Here is a 22,008-nt window from a genome sequence, read left to right on the forward strand (position 1 = left end):
AATAATCCTCCTCAAGCAGAAAACATCAATGTTCATTTTACTAATCTGTACAACTTCTACCTCCAGTTTGACCCAAAGGCCTGCTCCTCCCCGTTTATACACAAACAAAGAAAGCATTAAAAATAGAACATAGTGAAATACTTTGAGTTTAGCTTTTCTTTTACTCAGCTGGTTTTCTCACAATCATAGGAAATAAGATAAACTGAAAAACTGCATTCTGAGTCACCAGGTAAGGTTTTTCAGGAGCTGTTGCCAAAAAATAACTTAAAAAGTAAAAACCTTATTCATCATCAAGTCTCAAGCTTGCACCAAATTTTGTACATGTTTTAAAAGTGTATCACATTGCCTAATCTTAATCAATCATAAAAAACCATTAAGTCAACTGTAGCTGTACTTCATGCAGTTCTGTTAAGCTGAATCGTTGAGATAAAGCGCAGTTTACAGCTATAAGTGATTAAATAATAGTAAACAAGTTGTTTCTACAGAAAAAAGTACAGAAAATGAGACTGGGTCATGTGCTTTGAATGTAGGCAGGTTGCATGGACGAAGAAAGCTCTTATAACTTTATAGCCCACAGCGAATGAAGAGGATCACAGTTAGTAAGTAAATAAGTGTGACTTTAGTTTGATCTTTCCTGACCACCAACCTCTTGTAGGTGTGCAAACATGAACCTCAGTATCAAAGTCAGAACTGTCAAGAAGAAATGGTGCGAGTTCAGCATCAAACTTCATTCCTTTACTCACCAAGAGCTGTCTCCAGAGGTTGAGAGCAACCCACTTCTCCTTTTTTTCTGAAATTAGCATGCTAACCAGCTAGCCCTGGCCTGGTTGGCCTGTCTTGTCACTTTACGATACTGAGTCACTGTAGCCTCCAGTCTCCCCTGAAGAAGTAGCTGCTCAGAGTACCTACATATTATAACCTCTTGTCTTGTAAACGTAACAATGGCTGAAATTCTTGCCAAGACTGGTAAGTAAACAGCTGCTGATGCTGACACTGGCTATGTAGCAATAGCAAAACAGCTAATCATTACCTATCTTACATGAAATCTGTCAAAGTTCAAGACTGAATAGAAAGCAAAAATATCACAACAAATATTGATTTGTCATTATTGTAACCCTGGTCATTTAAAATAAGCAGCTATTATTTTGTGTTTCTCTATGATTTTAAGAACTACCTCTGCTGTACAGCTTCAATACTTAAAGCTCCACTTCCTCCTCTTCTCTGACAGCCCTCTGCTCAACAGACACAAAACAGTCTGTTTGTCTGACAGCTACCCAACTGAGAAGCTCAGCCCCTTACACTTCAGAAGCTAACAACAACAAGAATATTTGTTCCACGTCTGACTGTCAAATACAGTCCTGTATAATTTTGATGGCCTTCAAGCATTATCCATCTCCAAAAGAAAAAATACATAATTATGTACAGCAATATCTATACATGCACAAATACAGCCCACACACATATCCATAAAAACTGCATCCTAATGCATACAGTACTCTGCATAACGCCAATGTACCGCTGCCTTTGAAAGGAGAGAACAATCATCCTTCTCACTGAGGCTCATCACACTGAGCAGTGATGTGGGTTGCTGAGTGGGAGACAGACATCAACCAAATGAAGTGATCACAATAGCGACGAGCCACATCACGGCAGTATTTAAAATCTCTTCATCTTTAAACTGCCAGGTTTTACTCACATAAACACAGAGAGAGTTGAAACAAGCTGCTGAGAATCAAGACTTTCACCAGAGCCCAGTTCAAAGACTGCTGAAGCCCAAAAAACATTCACTGTGAAGCGTAATGCAAGAAATTATGCAGATTTTAGAGGGAATGCTGCGGGCTACATCACTCGTACTAATGGCTTCAGGAGAAGATATGTATAATAAAATATCTACTTATCCACCAGCTGCACCAAGTAAATAATTTGAATATATTTGCCTGTAAATGTCTCTTAATAAAGAACAACAGACGAACAGGTCTCCATGGGAAAAAAAACGTTCAGCAGAAAATATAATTTTGTTCTGTCAATAAGATAAAATACAAGGCACAAGGATATTCACATCATCCAAGCACCTCTGCAAATCTAATTTATTTCAAAAATGAAAGACTGAATTGGACATGGGGGATTCATAAAACTCTAAACTCTGCATTGCACCAGTGCAAACTGTTTTTATGCAAATTGTAACAGCCAGAACAACATCGTGTACCTTCTGTCCTTTTATAGGGACTGGGGGCAATCCGCTGCTCAAATGAATTTTCAGAGCAGTGAGAGTTGAGTGATATATTAATGCAATACCTATATGGTGGTATAAGACTGGATATAGTCTGGGACTTGGGGTATCACACCACCATACAGCATCAGTCTGGTCTTCTCTTGGTCTTTCACACCTGACCTCTTTGGTTTTAGCTCAAACAATTTGGCTGTTTAGTTCAGTTTGTTTTGGCTGGTGTTGAAGCTGTCATTCAAACTCTGGTGTGAACCAACTGCACCTACACCTCCTGAACAGTTGGGTCTCAGTCCTTTTCCAAGAAAACTCTGTTTGTGAGGTGAAAGCAAATCAGACCAACCACAGGATTCTTTGACAACGTAGTGTAATTTTTAGCAGGAATTTAAAAGCAAAACTAATTAAACCAATCTGCTGACACATAAGTTAAATGTATGTACAGTGTGTGTATGTTGTATATAAATATACATGTATATCATTTGCTCAACATTTATTTCAAAGAAGAGAGAAGCTGGGGTCGCCATGAACAAAGTGGAATGTCTTCTACAGCACAAATGTGAAAGTCTGCGTTCTGAAAAGAAACTAAACCCGTGGTAAAAAAGTACATATTTAGAAGTGTTTATATTATATCTTTATTATACAATTATACATATTTTCTGCTGTGCCCGTCCACAGTAGTGAACCACTCAGCTTCTGTGCCAGTATTCCTGCCTGCTTTTCCAAAATGGGAGCAAGCTGACACAGAACTACTGCAGGTAATACACTGAATATGGATAAGTACTTCATACATCATTTTAATTACAAAACATTAACCCTCAAATCTTCACAAGAGGATGCTGTATTGTGAATACACTTCATCATACCTCATCTATTAAAACACTTTTCAGATGTCTCACTCACAAATCTATAAACCAAACAGCTGTCGACTTTGTGGTCGGCTAGAGAGCCGGACATGAACAAGAGATCGATCTGGGAAATATTGTTAAAGTGAAGGGAAACATGTCCTGTCACCAGAGGCCAGCTGCAGCCTCTGGAACAGCCAAACTATGAAGATCACACTCCCAACCAAAGATGGCCAGACAGCCCCTTTACACCTTCACTATAACAGCTGGTCTATGGAGACCAGAAAACCTCTCCGTGCCGGCACTGCAATAACACACACACGTTTTGTATCAGCTCCAAAGAGAGAAATTGGATAGCGTGACCAAAGGCACTCTCTCTTTCCATGTGTGTGTGCAGCCTCTTCACACTTTCACTAAACCACAACAGGAGCCGCCGTTGCAGCATCTACTTAGTTTTACTTTACAGCCATCCTCCCTCAGGAGACATTAGAAGATAAGTGCTCTTTAAAAAACTTCTCTGCAGCGAATTTGATGTTCTCCATCTTCCTCTCACACACTCACAGCTCAGTTTTCCTGAGGCTGGAAACACAAAGGCTCAAATTTCTTTAACTAACCAAGAGAAGAGTTTCTATCCTTCACCAAAGTTGTTGAGACGAGTGTTAACATAGAACTTTTGGCCTGAACTATTGAACCTTCAAAGAGCAGAGGAATTGGGGGGAAGCTGGGGATAAAATCTGGACAGTCCCCAATTAGTGCACTGCTCAGACATGGAGGATGTGGTGGTGAATATCTCCTGTCACAGCTTGTTGGTCACATCTTCCTCTGAACAGATATGATAGTGAGAAATCTGGTGGAACAGAAACTTTAGTTCAAGAACTTTTTCCAATTTGAAAATGTTGAATAGAAAAACAATAGGCCTATATAGGAAAAACAGAGAGGATCACAACCTTTACACTTGATAACACATAAAACTGAGAAACTATCTTCTTCACTGCAAAGAGACACACGGCTCCCTCCTCAGAAAGATGCTGGTTGTAAGGATTGTGCTGGTTTGAGAGCAGAGGATTGTAGGTAGCATTGTTCCGGACCAGTATTACACACATTTGTTCTCTGCCTGCCTTAAATCTAATCTTTGGCTGAAGCTTGAAGTGTTTTTTATATTTGTGGTGATAACGCACTTCACTGAAATTCAATTTTTTGCTGTTTGGTTGCTGGGGTTATAATTTATCACACTGCTGTGATATGACCGGTCAAGACCTGAAAACCTCTGGGAGTTACACACTGCTCTACAAGAACCAATGACAGACCGCTCTGAAGAAAGCAGTGACATGAGTTCAGATATGAGCTGGGTAACACTTTACATTACAGCTTGAAAATAACTAGGTGATAATGGAGTAATATAATTTATTATTATTTTAGTAAAAATGACAATATTTTGCTAAAAGCAGATACATAGAAATACAAAGACAAAGGCCTAATAATGGGTGAACATGTGATGAAATAATCAAGAATTGAGTTTGTAAAAGACTCTTTTCCATCACACAGGATTGAAAACATTAGCAGACAATTGATGAGAGCAAGCAACAACACAAGAAACATGGTTTTTAATACATAAATATGGTAAAGAATAGAAAGGGAAATCACACAAAGGCTATGAATTAAATGAATTTGGCAAAAAAAAGTCTTGTTATACACATTCGTACCCCTTAAAATGTTATTTCACCTCAATATTACTCCCATTATTACCCTGCAACTGATTAGCTTATTATAGTTTAGAGAATATCACCCTGATATAATTTGGTTATTAAGAGCAGTGTAGCCTTTTGTTACTCCATTACTACCATGGCGTTAATGACAGTGTAAATGAAATGATGATATTGCTTCCAATTATTGCCCACATTTTGTCCAATCAAACCATGATATTACCAATGTCTTCTGATTATATATTTTACCTGGCCACTAGATCTGTAATTACGCTACATTGTGCATTTTTTATCCTGATATCACAAGGTATTATTCAATTAATTCTTCTTTATTACAGAGCTGTAATGCAAAGTGCTGTTCTACTGTAACCACCACAGTGATCCAAACTACAGTATCCATAACTACTTTTTCACTTTACTCGCAGGGATGATCTTTACTTCAGTCATGCATGTACACTTCACACACATATGTAGCTGATTTATAGGTTAAGATATTTCCATTTGCAATGAAATTCACTGGACCATTGCAATGTAAGTGGGTAACTTTCACAAGTGAGTCAAACTAAGCTTGTCTAAACCAGTCTGAGGCCAAAAATCCAGGGGCTTTGGGAAATGATATTGTACAGTATAATGCAGTCTTTGTGTTCAAATCCTCAGTATGCCAGAAAAACTAAGAAATGAGCACCAAGTTCTTTAAACTGGAGCTCTGTCCATCATAGTTGTTTGAGGTAGCACTGGCACTGACACTGACAAAAAAGACGACGGATCCAACCAGTGCTGTTCTCTAAACTTTCACTTTTTTGGGCAGACATTAGCATTTACCAGTGCAGTCTTGCAGAAACCCAGTACTCTTGGGGCTCTGCAAAACTGAGGGCTGAACATGAACACACTCACACTTCCCTAAAAGCCTGCGGGGGTGAAATTGTAGAGGCAGTTGAGAATGTCACAGCAGGGGAAACTATTAGCTTGACACCCTTTCTTATCATCCTTCTTTTTCTCCTCTTCCTTATTCCTCCTCTCACCCTAATCCTCATCTTCTTCTTGTCTATCTTCAGGCTTTTACTCTTTTCCCCACCTTGTTTCCCACATCTCTCTTTCTCTATCTCTCTCCGCTCATTTCTGTCCCGGTCTACTTTCCTCACTTTCCTTCAAACCTCGCTGTCATCCTCCTTCACTGCCTTCTGCTGAAAAGCAGATGGTGGTCCGTGCACACTTACAAAAAGTCAGTGAGGGATAAAATGGGAAAGGAAGTTGAAAATGTCACTGCAGTCGTGAGAAGCACAGTGGAGATACTACTACAAGACAGCCTACAGACGCCTGACCCCCGAGTTTATCCCTTCTTACTTTATATTCCTCTTGCTATCCTTGTTTCCCTTTCTGTCCACCTTCCTTCTCCTCCTCCTCTGTTTCACCTCAAAGCTCTCTGACATAGCTTTATCTTGTGTTGAAATTCAGCCTTACCCTTCTGTCTTTAATGGCCACTGACTCAGCTCTGTCCTCCTCTCTGATACAAACTGACCAGCGCTGCTTCCTCTCATCAGCAGTCGCTGCAGAGCTGTGGTCACCAGGTTCATACGAAATACACAACAGAGAGAATATTAAAGTGTGATCAACATCTATGTCAATGTGTAAAGAGGACAACTTAGAGCCTGGGCTATGGTGTATGAAGTGATAGAGATGCACTGGTTTATTCACTGAAGACTGGTATTAACATGGGGAGCAGGGAGCACGGTGGAAAGCAGATCATGAGGTGTAGTATGGAATATGAGGTTCTACTCTGACAGGGTAAACCTTTTCCAAGAATGTTTTCATTGATGCTAAATTACTGATGACACCAAGGATGTGAAAGACACTTCATAATAACTCATTGATGCAAAATCTATGACATAGATCTTAAAAGTGGGAGGCGTTCCTGGTTCCGCAAGTAAAATTTCTCCCACAGACAGAGTTACATGACTCTCAGTTGGGCTGCTCTTATGGCTTGGATTGGTATGAAACTCTCCCAGTTGACTCATCAGAACAAAAGATTGACCAGTGTGTCAAAGTCAGAGGTACAAGCCTATAACTTCAAGCAAGGAATTAACTACAACTAAAAGATGCACTGAGGCAAAAAACATCCAATGACAGCCCTTAAATTTCTGTTACGAGTGCCAAGTTACACAGGCTAATGGTGGAAAAAAGCTTAAGATAACTGTGTAAAGAAAATGGATCTGCAGCTTGACCTCTGGGACCATTTTGGACTAATTCAGTGACAATGACTATGTTTTGCTCAAAAATTTGACAACAAAATGTTCTGAATTCACTACAGCTCTTATTTTGTGCCTCTGACAAACAGGAAACAAAGTGAGAGAGAGCAAGAGAGTGAAAGAAATGAATAAAACTATCTGTCCATCCAACCATTAGCTACACCACTTATCCTTTGAGGGTTGCGGGGAGGGGCTGGTGTCTAGTGCTACTATACAGACCACACTTCTACAAATCCACAACATTATCTTACTTACCACAAGAGTTCTACTAAATTTACTGAGAAAATTCAAGGTCTCCAGAGGACGAATTCTAATGATTTTGATGACTCAGGTTCCTTCTTGTGCCACCATCAGGCCAAAATTTCTATTTTCACAAAGGAAATAATACAAACACAGATGCACCCAGCTGAATCGAAACTTGCCATGATTTAAAGTCACCAGGAACATCTTTTAAATCACACATCCCGATTTTGCTGAGGTTTCCTTTTTTCTTTTCATTTCACTCTTTTTAGTTCTTTTTCTTTTATTTCATGTTACATTACAGTAATTGGGTTCATCTACTCTCAAACTCTCTTGGTTTTATTATATTATGATAAAGTCTGATTTGCAGACTTGTACACACAAAATATGGGAAACTAATGACCAGGTTTTCATAAATTCATAAAAATTAATTGACATGAACATTGCTGAACATATTCATGCTCCCTATACACTGCATGCACAATTTTTAGGCATATTGTATTTCTGAGGATTAATTTTATTGTTGAATAAATAGAGTGCTCTCGGTCAATCCAAAATGTTAATAAACCTCAAATCTGAATATTTCAGACAGTAAAAGTGAGTTTTTGGCTTTCTTAGGAGAATATCCATTTGTGCACAATTATTAGGCAGCTATTAGTTTGCAGAATTATTGTGCAACTAAATGAAAAACGTTTTTCAAAATTTTCCCATCTCACTTGTTTATTTTCATCTGTTAAAGTGAGAATAACAAACAAACAACTCAAAATTTACAAATAAACATTTTTGACATTTCCAAAAAAGAATTCAGTGACCAATATAGCCACCCTTCTTTTCAATAACAGTCATAAGCCTTCCATCCATGGAGTCTGTCAGTTTCTTGAACTGTTGACGATCACTTTTTTGTGCAGCAGCAACCACAGCCTCTCAGACACTGTTCAGAGAGGTGTATTGTCTTCCCTCACTGTAAATCTCCCGTTTAAGAAGGGCCCACAAGTTCTCAACAGGGTTTAGGTCAGGGGAGGAAGGGGGCCATGTCATTATTCTTTCATCTTTAAGGTCTTTGCTGGCTAGCCACACAGTGGAGTATTTGGATGCATGCGATGGAGCATTGTCCTGCATAAAAATCATGGCCTTCTTGAAAGATGCAGACTTTTTCCTGTACCACTGTTTGAAGAAAGTGTCTTCTAAAAACTGGCAGTAGGTTTGGGAGTTGATTTTAAGTCCATCTTCAACCCGAAAAGGTCCAACTAGCTCATCCTTAATAACACCAGCCCATACCAGTACTCCACCTCCACCTTGCTGGTGTCTGATTCGAAGTGGAGCTCTGTGCCCGTTACTGATCCAGCCAGAGGCCCATTCATCTGATCCGTCAAGAGTCACTCTCATCTCATCAGTCCATAAAACCTTTGAAAAATCTGTCTTCAGATATTTCTTGGCTCATTCTTGACGTTTCAACTTATGTGTCTTGTTTAATGGTGGTTGGATTTCAGCCTCTTTACCTTGGCCATGTCTCTGAGCACTGAACACCTTGCACTTGTGGACACTCCAGGCAGGTTGCAGTTCTGGAATATGACAGCACTGAAGGGTAATGGGTTCCTGGTAGCTTCACGTTTGATTCTTCTCAAATCTTTAGCAGTTAATTTGCATCTTCATCAACACGTTTCTTGCAACCTGATTGACTATTTGCAACAAAACATTTGATGGTTCGGTGATCACTCCCCAATATCTTAGTTATTTCAAGAGTGCTGCATCCCTCTGAAAGGCTTTTTACAATTTTTGACCTTTCAGAGTCAGTTAAATCTCTTTTTCGGCCCATTTTGTCTGAGGAAAAGAACCTGACTAATAATTATGCACACCTAGGGTGTTGATCTCTTTAGGCTATACCCTCCCTCATTACACAAATACACATCACCTGATATGGTTGAATCCAATAAGCATTCAAGTTTATTGAGCATGGAGTTGGAAAATATGCACGTAAGCATACGCGCTTGCCTAATAATTGTGAACACAGTGTATATTACCAATGTTTACCTTTTCTGATTTATGTTAATATATGGTTTGTATTGTTTTGACTATGACTGTATCATTTTTTACAATAACATATTGTGTTTGCTCCAAAGGGAAAGCAGAGACTTCCCTCTGTATGGAGAATCTGTCTAGTACAAATCTAATCTATCCTGTAATAGAGAATGAAAGAGCATGGTGACCTTGGTAACTAATGCAGTTACAGTTGGTAAGTTTAATGTCCTCAGTCTAATGTGAAATTATGACAGTCATAACTACTGTATTAGCTGCTGCAAATAGTGTTGTAAGTGTAAAATCCATTTATTATTTGAGTCCACTGTCTTAATATGATGGAGTATCATGACCTCTGCAGATGAGAGCTGATATTTGAAGTGACAACAAGTCATCTTTGATGACGACAGCTCTTCATGATGAATGGCTTAATTTTTTGGGAACCAGACGTCTTCTGGGGACGGCCTTGAACAAATACAGCAGTCCAGCAGGTCCTAATATCAAATGGATGGACTGCAGTCGTCTGTCAGCTCCTCACTTAACTGCCTGTTCCTGGGTTAATAACCCCAGATTCATGGCTGGTGGCTCCACGTTGGGTCTGTAACCTTGACTTCATCAGATCCCATTCATGGCTCCACTTTGCCTGCACACATTTCCATAAATGACACTAAAGAAGAAATATGAAAGGGGATTTACCCTCAGCTACTTCCCTTTTTCCTCATCCCGGCTCACACTGATGCTGTCCTCTCATGAATCATAAGGGCCTGGGAGGTTTACAGGGAGTTTCAACACATATTCACACCAAATGGTAAAGGCCTTTTTGTATCCAGTGCAAACAGCCAACTCACTAAAAGGCAATAAATTCCCATGAGACAGGGCTTTGCCACACCTGAAATAGGCTGCTGAATTTATACCGTCCTCAGCATTTTCTTTACCAGCTTAATCCTGGAAGAGCTGAGGGATTCTTCATGAGCTCTGATATTTAATCAAGCACCCTTAATATTCCCCTGGAGCTCCCACAGCTTAAATAACCAACATTGTCTAAAGGCATCCACCAGCCTTCATTGGGTGAGTTATCACACCCCTGATTTTGCCATCCAGCCTCCAGCATCTCAATAATTCACTGTAACTCATATTAAATCCCTCCACAGCCCGCAGCAGCCTAATAATCAAACCGTTCCTTCAACACAGAGCATGTGAATAACAGAACCATGCATATCTCACAGCCTAATTAGCTAAAACACTGGTCACCAAGTTCAAGGATAACAAAATATGATAACCTGTCCATAATGTCTGCCCTTCTAAAGCTTAACCACAGAGCACCTGGGCAGAACCTGTCAGAATATGAAAGAATTTCAACTCCACTACAAATCTGACTCAGAAGAAACTTTTTTAACTTTGACCTTCAGGCAGGAAGGTCTATCGCTCTCTGCAAGGCAGAAAGTAAACTGACAGCAAAGTTTTAATTTTATTAGCCAGACTGGGAATGGGGTGACTCAGAGGAACCGATGAGTCACCATCATTTAAACACCCAGGGATGTGGGCAAAAATGTAAATCAGCATACACACACAGTAGGAGTGTAGTGGTATTATGTGTCATTAGACTAGGATTAAAGTCATTTAGTGTTCTTCAGATTATCTGTCATTAGGGTATGATTATATCACAAACTCCTGTGGCTCTAAATCAGCTCAGAGGGGAGATAAAACCCTCCAGGAAGACTGATGAGACTGAGAGAGAGAGAGAAAGTACGCTGAAAATGAAACCGTCTGATGGGCCTCAACTATTTGAGAAAATATCAAATGGGAATTTTTCTGATCAGTGTTGCGATTTCTATTTAAATAGCAATTACTTTCTGAGGACTGAACTATGAGCCCCCATTTGTGATTTATCATACTAATGAATGGAGAAATCTCAGTCTTTTTGTCTGTCTGTCCTTCAGTTTTTTTTTACTACTGCTCATACAATCAACTTCAAACTCGGCTTGTGTTTTGCAGAGGACTCCAGGAAGTTTTTTGGATGGGCAGTTTTCAAGACCCAAACCCTCCATTAATAACGATGTCAGAGTTAAAAGTTATAAATAACTACTTAAAAATAAAACTAGTGATCCAAGCATTATCACATACACAACATATTGTATGTGTTATAATATTTTTTTTCCAATAAAACCATTTTTGGCCAAGTGTGAATAGGCTTATTAGTGTCACAACTCCTGTAGCGCTGATTCAATTTTCAGTTGTCATCACAGCTGGTGAAATCAACAGTCACCAGCATAAACTGTCACTTGCTACAGCTTGTTAAGACAGTGATCATGATTATGTTTTGTAATTTGAAAACATGATATAAATTCAGCCCTACTTTCTAACCTCTGTGTATAGATGATAACATTTTCTAAACTAAATAAAAAAACATTTAATTTCATCATTAAGAGGTTTGAAGCATTTACAGTACAACATGTGCCATCTTTCCCCTTGATGTGGTGGCTGCTCTCTACCATCCTTTAAATTATTTTTTTTTATGTTATGCCCGTGTCAGTAACAGTAAGAGTAAGGCTCAATACGTGGTGAACTAGAATGACTTACATTAGAGTGAAACTCCGCCAGGGCCAAACAATCCTACACGTCTATTTATTTATTTCCTTTAATCGTTATGCAAGACAGTTGTATGGTTTTATTACCTGTTGTGTGAAATGATGACGTCAGTATTAAAGAATTTATGCAGCACCACTCTCTCTATATCCTAGCCAGTCGATCCAGGACATCTGATGTTTTCAGATGTGTGTTGTCAAATTGATGATGTTTTCTCAATTTGTTTGTGTTTTGTCTGTTAGCATGTGTCTTAAGTTGCAGTGCGTTACGCTCTGAGGGCCCCTGTACAGACGCCAAATTATCAACTAAATAATTGAACAAAACAGATACCAGAGAGAGGCTGATGACAGTTTTCTGTAGCCTAATGCCTGTGGAAAAATGCTGCCGCCTTTGTGTAACAATGATAGCTAAAGAGCAGAGCTAATAATGATAATAATTGGCAGTTTTTTATCACCCAGCTTAAACTACTGCTCTCTTACACTGCAGTCCTGCAATAAATCCTCCTTCATGAAGGTTATAATGTTCAGGTTTTTCTTGAAAGAGTTTTACAAAGGTGCTGATTCAACTGTGTGATCTTTCCGGAGGATGCAGTCTGTGCTGCTGTTGAACTGTATTGCATTATACAAAGAGGTGCTCATGTTATTTAGCCTACACTCATTGATATAAAGGAGCTTCTGTTTAATTGCTGGTGTTGAGGAGAAATTCATATTTCACTGCTCAGTTTCAGTTGTTGTTTACTACAGTGTCTCTATTAAACAGGAATGAAAAGCATCTCCACTTGATTTAGGTCGGCTGCTCAGATGCTGAATTACTATGAGTGAATAAACACAGTCAAACCTCTTAGGACGTTTTTTTAGTGCCTTCAGTTCACTCTCAATAACAGCTTTAGCCCAACCTTGCCCCTGGCACTGGCAAAGCACTGAAACAAATGAAATGTTGGAGAGAAAAGTTGGTGTGCACAATTATTAAGTGAATGATGTTCTATAGGTGAGCTCTCTGGGGAGTAACTGGCTGAAGGACAACTGATTGGTTTCAGGGAGCAGTGTTTTTTTGGTTATGGCTTTTAAATGGCAGATATCCTTTTGGGTCCAAAAGCTTTCATATCAAGGTGATGAGTTCTTTGGTTCTAATTTGGCTCCCTGTAGCTCCTGGTGACAACACTTCTCAATCATCTGTCCTTTTAATCCAATTTCTCGAATGATGTAAAATGTCACACTATCATCTGAAGAGTTTATTTATCTGCTCGCCTGTCACCTTTGAAGAAGTCCGCATTATTCCTCAGTTTAGCTAAGTCTCAGGGTCAAACATTATTTTAACCCTTATTCTTATCTAATCATGCAAGCTGGCTGCAAATGTGACTTCAAAATCATGATGATCTTTTTTCCCTGCACTATCCATCCCTCCTCTTCTTCTCCATCTTAAACCAAAAATCTGGCAACATTCAAACCTAACGACAACTAATATATGAGCTAGACACCACTTTAGCCAACAGCATTTAGTGTTTCTCATATTTGATTCATATATATATATATGTCTTTTTTATTTTTTATTTTTTTTGCTTTTTCCAACTGCAGTGACCCATTTCTCATCTCGTACCAGTTTTCTTGCCTCACAGGGAGAATAATAGTTCCTCCGCTTATTGATCCATCCTGAATCCCCCTTTGTCAATAGCCTTGAGCCTTAAGTTTCTCCACAGTTTTACTGGTGTATCTCAAGTCCTAACATGTGTAATATCGAACTCATTATTTTATTAACAAACTAAATTTGACAGCATGATGTAATGGCTGTAGAAAAATATGTCATTATGAAGATCAATAAACTGAATTAATTGTTTCCTTCATTTTCCCCTGGGTACGATTAGGTTTTTAAAGCTGCATTGCCCAGCACTTGGTCTGATGACTACATGTAATATGAGGAGGTGCTTATAGTGATGAGCTCCTAGAGAATCATCGTTCAAATCTTTACTTCCTCTCAGTTCCAGGAGACTTTTTAGGACTCTGGAGTAGGCAGGTATTCTTATTCCCATGGATACCTGGCTGAATGTAAAGGGGATTCATAGAAAATGTTTTGGCAATTGCAAACATAAGCAATTATGGAGAGGTTTTGCTGTAGCATCCCACACTTAAACAGCTAGAGCTTCTCTCAGAAGTTGCTATTTTGCACCAATATTCAACAATCACACTGAGAGAAATTCATCATAGAGGAGGCAGCAGACCAATTTTACACCCAGAGTATCCTCTCTAAAAGCCTTATTGTTATCTGAACAACTGGGAACAGCACGCTGTGACATTATTCTCTCTCTCTCTCTCTCTCTCTACCTCTCTACGCTGTTAATTTTTCTTCACTGGAAACTCTTAACTCCATCACAATCACTCCATCCACCGACACACTATATTGTGCACCACAGAAGCAAACCTCCTTTGAAATATCTTGAGAGGCATTCTGGGAAATGAAGTGTATGATTTTAGACTTCACGCTTCAGAGATGTTCTCCTTGAACTTCAATGATGGATTAAATGTAGCAGCAAGAATAAGTCTTCAAACAGGAATTTAAATTGGGAATATGTTGTTTGATCATTTATAGCCTGTACCCAATGAAGCAGTAACAGAGAGACTTTACTGTGTTTAGCAGTGGGTCAGATGTGTCTCTTTTTACTCCAGGCTGCTACATCTTCCCATTACTGATTTTATGGATTTTCTCATTATGTTGATAGAGAAAGTAATCCAGTTGTTTCCCTAGGAACATACTGGCTGCTGCAAATCAGTTGCAATTTCTATGAGAAAAGGTTGAATTGTGTCGATTAGGGTCCTCATAAAGGCAGAAGTACAAATATGCATCATGTAATATTTTGTTCAGTTTCAATTCAAGAAAAGTAAAAACCTTCTATAGCTTGACAAGATACTACTGCCCTCTTAGTCCAAATTTTACTTTGTTGAAATACAAACATCCTTTGAAGAGTACAAAGGAAACACTTAAGGCACAGTTTTCTAACAACCAAACAACAAAAATCCTCAAACCTGACATATTTAGAACGCACCAAATTTATATCTTCAGAAGCAGATGAATTATCCAAAGGGGTAAAAGCAAATTCATCAAAGAATCAGGAGGATTTCTGAAGGCATCTGAAAAAAACCAGCAACAAACAATACAACAAAGCTAATTAAATCCGGTAATGAATACAGAAATAAATCCAAAGTAGCGCAGTGCTCGGAGGAGCAGCAAAATAAATCAGAACAAAACAAGTCATAAGACAATAAAACTTTCTGAGGTCGCTATCAGAGACACTGCAGACCACCAACAGTCTCTAACAGTGACTGCGTCACTGAACCCACAATCTTTACAAAGTCTTCAACAGTCAAGATCTTTCATAAAGCCACATTAACAGTAGATGCAAGAAGAGGGAGAGTAGGAACATCTGTTTTTCTAACAAAAATTTAAGATCATCCTAAACACCCCATCATGTTATTGAACAGCCCAATATCCAAAGTCATTACATTCATGTTGGATAATTCTGCACCTCCACCTAATTCACAGCCTATGCAAACGTTCGATATCAATTCAGGAAGTAGTGTGTCCTTTATGTAACAAGGATGTGAAAAATCACTAATGGACTTATTCAGGGGTTTTGGAGGATCTTCAAAAATTAATATCTGCCTGTACTGACACATGTAGGTCTTTCAGCTGAAAAACTGCTTCTGCAATAATGACTTTTATGTTATTCAGCTGCTACTTTCTCACAGACTTCAAAGTTCCTGAAGCTTTTCATGTTCAGCGGCTGGAAACAACCTGCACCCTCAGCAGACAGACCGAGGTCAGAGCATCAGTTTACAGCAGCAAAACTGAAGGGGTGGAATAGTTCACAAAATCCCTGGTTTGGTTTGTATGACGGTTTTGGGATCACAGTTTTCAGTTCGGTTCAGTATACGATGTTGTTTTTTTGCGGTTTTTTTATATTTTTTTAACACTCCAGAAATACCATACATCAGCATAAGATATATAGCCTAATAATCAACCATTTATAGTTTTTAAAAAAATCTGTTTGTAGTCATGCAAAAACTGAAAGAATAAGGCAGTTTGATATTAGGTACATCATTGTGATAGTCTTAGATTAAAGCTACGTGAGATTTTGGGTACAGCTAAATGGGGTGGGTCTGCAAAACAGAGCTTTTAGTAATGTAGTGAGCAGTCACAGTTAGGAAACTTTAGTGGCCCTGGAGGTCCATCCATCAGAAGTAAGAGCTACTCTTTGACAATTCCTCGTCGTATCTCTTCATAAAGTTCAGGAATTACCGTGATGCTGAAGTGTCGGTGGCAGGGGAAACTATACCATGGCTCGAGTACTTTAATCATCTGCTGAAATCCCGCATCATCCACCACGGCATAAGGCTGCATATCTTACACATGCCCTGAACCGAACCATACACACATGCCCCGAACTAAGACAAGAAAACCGAACGGGACAGATTTTTTTCATGAACCGTTCTATCCCTACCAGCTTACATTAAAAAGTCTGACCAAACCCTACAAAGGTTTCATGTTTGCAGTTACATGAGCCCTGCTTATTTTTCCTTACAACACACACAGTGATAATAGTAAGTAAAGTAAAGAACCTGTAGTTCAACTGTCCAAATGTCCAACTCAATTCAAATAAAAACTAAAATCCTCTACGGGTTTTCTCAGCAACCATAAACAAAACTCAAAACAGAGTCGATTTAGTCAGCTCACTCTCAAAACAAAAATCCACAAACCCCAAAAAGTCACAATCATAAAGAAATGGGAAAACAGCCACCCAGCTTCCGCAAACTCATGGTAACAGTGTTTAAAACTCTGATGTCGCACCTCCGCCGGCGCTCTACTGTACAACTTAGATGACATTTTGTACAAACATTCATGGTCCACGGAGGATGAAGCCATCTGACCCACCTACCTTTGATCCTCAAACTTTTTCCTTTAGCGCTACCAGCAGGTTGACACTTTTGGCTGTCAATGAAATATCTCACCAACTATTCAAAGGATTGACATGAAATGTGCTACAGATGCCATGACCCTGTAGGATGAAATTTAATAATTTAGCCTGGGGCTAAGGGAGCTTTTAGCCTCAGGCTATGAGCAGTGTGAAAAGTATGTTAGTCTTGTTTTTACCTTCTACAGAATTGCATTCAACAGATTTCTTTTTTGTTTTTTTTAAGGTTCAGAATCTTGGTCAAGGACATTTCAACGAGTGGACAGGAGTGGCTAGGGATTGAACCACCAACACTATGATTAATGGCCAACCTTTTGCTTCACTTGAGCTGCAGCTGCCTAGCCACCCTATTTTAATAAAATGTTACAGCATTTATCTTAAGCCACTTACTATTTTCAATCGACACAAGCAGGAAAATAAACCAGCAAAAGAGAGAAATCTGTATCTATCTGAATTTAAAGAACGTCTCACCTTTTTCCTTTAACGCTGACACTTAAACTAACCTGCAGCACCGATGACTAAACAGCAAATCACTGCTTCTGGCAGTTGAAAGGCACATTTTCATTTACATGTTAGTCATTTGGCTGCCAGTCTGTGAGCTGCTAAACAACTTTAATGTTGTACTACTGGAAGGCGATTGTAATACTGGAAGGCGATTAAATGCACAGTGACTTTATGGCCTGGCGGGTAGCTGTTTCACATACTGACTTCCTTGAATCTCAACACATAAACCCCAGCATTTCACTCCTCCAACTAACAAGTCATCGGAGCACCATCTGTGGCTTTTAAAATATGTATTTCTACTTTGTTGTCATTTTGTACCACCTCCATAATGAACAGTGAACTGTCTCCAGGAGGGGGGATGGAGATGTGAAGCTCAGTCTGAAAACTGCAGCTGGGATCCCTCCACCTCTGCAGCCTTAACTTATTATGCTGCTGTGGTTTATGGTCCGTGCATGATGAGTGTGCCGCTTTGTCAGGCCGGGCGAGAAAAACAGAGATAGACAAATACAGACAGAGAGAGTTGCCAAGACAAGTAAGGCACAGATAACAGAAAACACTGATTACAACTAGAACTGCACCAACTGATATATTGAGCCAATATGAATGTTAAATTAAATATTCAATTTTGATCATTTAGTTTTGTCCACATCTAATATGATGAAAATTTTTCTCTGATCATAACTGCATGAGCATAGACTGAAAAAGGAAAAACCCCTAAATGATTGACACTAAAGGAATCCGGAATAAGTTGATTGCAATGACAGCAATGGTGGTGAAGACAGCAACTCCCATGGTCCCACGCTACTTCACAACGTCACCAAACCCCTGTCTTTTATTGTTGTTTTGATTGAGAGACCCCTGGCAGCAGAAAATGCCATACTGTGCATTTAAAAGGTTAAACAAGAGACCTTTTCGGTGTATGCTTGATGGGTCAACTTCTCCTAAAAACATGGGGGAACAGTTGCATCAGTCTGGATTTCAGTGATCTTTGAAATCTAGAGCTGAAATTATACTGATGCGAAGATACAAATAAATGTCTCTTTAAAGCAACTCAAAGAAGGATGTAATGGGAAATAGTAGGTCTCAGAGGCACACAGAGGAACCGCTCACCTCTAAAGAAGAACGACAGCATCATTTCAGGAAGTGACTGTGTGCTCAAGTGACAAAGCCCTCTAGCGGCTGTAGTAATTATGACGGGAGCCAAGTAGGAAGTCAGGTGACATTGTTATAGAGCGACAAAGTCCACGTGGGGAGGAGGTAGAATGAGTCGAACGTTGGGTCGACAAAACATCAGACTTTAACACAGGGGACAGCTGACCACATGACCATGATCGTAATCAAGTGTGTATTATTGTAACCATGATAAAAATCCATCTCCTTACCTTAACAAAGTAGTCACTGTAATAGTTTTAAAAAAGCACAGACACAAGGTATTATACTGCTGATAGAGGAATCAGATCAGAAAACACTTGAATGTGTTTGACATATTTTGATGTATAATTTGGAGGAAATGCATCATGAGGACCTGTGCATCAAGCAAGCTGACTGAGTATCAAAAACTGAAGTCAAATTGATCTGGCATCAAATGTCTGATCAGATTCATAATCCTGTTCAATTCATCTCTGAGCAAACAGTTCCTGATTCAATAATAAAGTGTTAAAGTGTTATATGTTTTAACATTTGATAACCTTCAAAGAACGGAACAGGCGTTTTCACTTACATTGCCCGATAAGAATTCTCCTCCGGACAGTGTCGGCATGTACAGTCTGTCATTTGGAGCAGTCATAACTAAATTTGCTTCCCATTCGTGTCTATGTGGAAAGCGAGACTTTTGGTCACAAATTACTGTTTATATTCTTCTATAACTGCAAGACAGAAGAATACAAGTAGCAGAGAAGGAGCGAAGCTGCAAACAATCTATTAGCATCCTTTTACAAGATGTTAAATACCAGCAGTTATAAACTGAACAGTTTCACAAAATAGTGCCAAACCCTATCAGATGAAACCAAATACAACAACCTTCAGATGGAAACTATGATACTACTGTGAAAGAAGCAAATGAGCAGCAGGAGAGAGAATACAGATATAAGGATAAAGAAATGTGGACATGAAACAGAGAGAAAGACTGTGGGTAGAGAGGGGAGAAAGGCAAGAGGGAGGACGGTAAACAGGGAAACTGGGGATGAAAGAGTGAGCGACACAGCGGCAGCTCTCTGATTCAAATGCAGGAAGGCACAAATCCAGGTAGAAGAGAAGAAAGAGAAAAAAAGGTATGGAAAGAGATCATCAAAAGAGAAGAGGAAGAAAGACAAATACACAAATGTTTCAGGAGGACAAAGGAGGAGGAAAGAAGCTGATGGGGAACAGCAGGAAAAGAGAGGAGCAGAAAGACGAGTCGGGGAGGAGAGGACAGTCAGCAGCAGATCTGAGTCAAAAACAGCAGGAAAGAGGAGAAGCAGCTGGAGGAGAGACACAGCAGGAGGAAAAGAGAAGGAGATTCAGATGTTCTGGTGAAGCTGTAGATATTCTGTCAGAGGAAGGATGAAGAACAGCAATATCTCTCTCTCTCTTGTGGTCTTACTGCTGATTGTAGTGACATTAAACTGCACCAGAAACACCACACATCCAGTTTTCCCCTTTAGTTTCCATTTTAGTAGCTTTAAGGTTGGACAATCATCTTGTTCCACACCATCATATACACAGTGTTCTGTACCCACTTGTCACAGCTGTTAATTTAAGCTCTATGATGTTCACACTGAGTGAAGAATTCAAACCTGAGACTCTGTGCTTTCACCACTCCCTGCAAAATTCCACCTGACATATCTGGTGTCTTTAGAAACTTTTGCTTCAAGAGGTTACAGACAACTTAGGTGGAAGTAAGAAGAGTTGGGCACAGAGGATGCAAAAAGGCAGGCAAACGAAAAGAAAATGGAGACAACCACCAACAGGCTACGAGATCATTGTGTGTTGTGTTGCGGAAGACGATGGAGGACTTTCTGCAATCTGGATCGCACACACACATACGTCATCTCCATTTCTCTCTTCACTTCGTCCTCTTCGATTTCCCTTCCTTTCTCTTGCTCTCCTCCTCTCTCAAGCAGGGGGGTAACAGCAACGCCCCCGCTTCACATTCACACACTGACACACAGCTCCAGAGAAGAACACTGCCAAGCGCAGTTGGCACAGTGTTCAATGGTATTTAGAGGGGAAAAGAGACTGTTTTTCCTTCACATCACACAAGTCACAGAGTCAAACCAGCAACCTCTCAGTCCCAAAACCCATCTCTCCACTTTCCCTCTCTCTCTCTCACACACACCTTCACACTCCAGCTGCTTTCTGGAGTGTGAGACCATTAATGTGGCTCTGTCCCAGGTTGCTCATCATGCTGCTCTGAGCACCCAATTAACCAGAAAACAAAGAGATAACCTTGTTTTATGCACACAGTGGATAAACTGCTTCAGTCAGGCTGGAAAGGTAAAAACACACAGCTGAGACCTTTTACTGCCAACCTTTGGCTCTGTGAATTAGACAACTTCTCTGTGCAGCAGCTAATAATGCTTTTCATTAGGTATTATAGGAAGCCTGAGAATCAATATGAACCCGTTTCAAATGTAGTGACATAAATGACAGATGGATGGACGCTGTGTAAAAGTCGCTCCAAAAAATACGCACAAGACACGTTCGGCTTACACGTTAATACTGTGAGAATAACGACGAAAATCATAGTTATAACTGATCCAGTTATCTCGTATAACACAAATTAAATCATCATTCACATCAAACCGCTTCAAATCTTCTTTTATTTGTCTTTATACAACTGAGCACTGATGCGCAACCGATACGCACTAAATCCCACATTAGAAGAAATCCCTGTAGGTTACTTTGTCCAATTTGACATAAGTGAATGAGACAAACAACTAAATATTCCTGCATCCGCATAACACAATCCAGGCAGGGTGACAGAAGCAAGCAAGCTTCCTCTCCGGGTCTGGAGCTGCCCGGACTCGCTGCGTCTCCTCCGCGAAAAGTAAAAAAAGAAGCGCGCACAGCCTGCTCACCTTCTCCGGTTGTCCCGTACGAGCTGGAGAGAACCAGGGCGACCTGAGCGATAATAATCCCAGCGACTCTTGTTTTAGTCCCCAGATCCATGATGAAGCGGCGGGAGGATGCAGAGAAGCCCGGTGGCTGCCGGAGGAGAGAGAGACGGCGGACCTCTCCTCTCCAGCTCCAAGAGAGATCTCCTCAAACCCCACAGACTGGAGGAGGGGGAGGGAGAGGGAGAGGGAGAGGGAGAGAGGGAGAGAGAGAGAGAGAGAGAGAGAGAGAGAGAGAGGGAGAGAGAGAGACAGAGAGAGATGGGGGGGGGGGCTGTACTACAATGTCACAGCTTCAGTGCGCCTCCTCGTCTCCAGAAAGCTCCCCTTTCTCCTTCAGCCTCTCTCTGAGTCCTTCAGTCTGATGTTGCCTGATAAATACTTACTGATCTCCCTTTACAGCAGGGCAATAAATAAACCGCCAGGCACCGCTGCTAGTCACGGCTGTGTTACACGTGGACGCACACAAAAACATTCTTTCTTTCATCGGTGCATTTCATTGCGCTTTAGAAATGTTGGAAAGGATTTCTGCTGTGCCTGATCATCACAGCTATTTTGGCTCTATGTGATGTGGACAGGAGGAGCTGAGG

At 40.0% G+C, this 22,008-nt stretch overlaps 1 protein-coding gene across 1 annotated transcript in view; it reads right to left on the bottom strand.

Moving 5' to 3' along the window:
- LOC111668454 (contactin-associated protein-like 4) overlaps positions 1-21,522 on the bottom strand; it is a 107,307-nt gene extending 85,785 nt beyond the window's left edge. The window contains exon 1 of the mRNA XM_023424532.2: positions 21,383-21,522. Coding sequence (XP_023280300.1) covers positions 21,383-21,473 — 91 coding nt within the window. The 5' untranslated portion in view covers positions 21,474-21,522. The remainder of the gene's footprint in view (positions 1-21,382) is intronic.
- Positions 21,523-22,008: the final 486 nt, after the last annotated feature.

Source organism: Seriola lalandi, unplaced genomic scaffold, assembly GCF_002814215.2.
Source record: "Seriola lalandi dorsalis isolate HSWRI2012SDOR001 ecotype SW California unplaced genomic scaffold, Sedor1 jcf7180002054736, whole genome shotgun sequence".
NCBI lineage: Eukaryota > Metazoa > Chordata > Actinopteri > Carangiformes > Carangidae > Seriola > Seriola lalandi.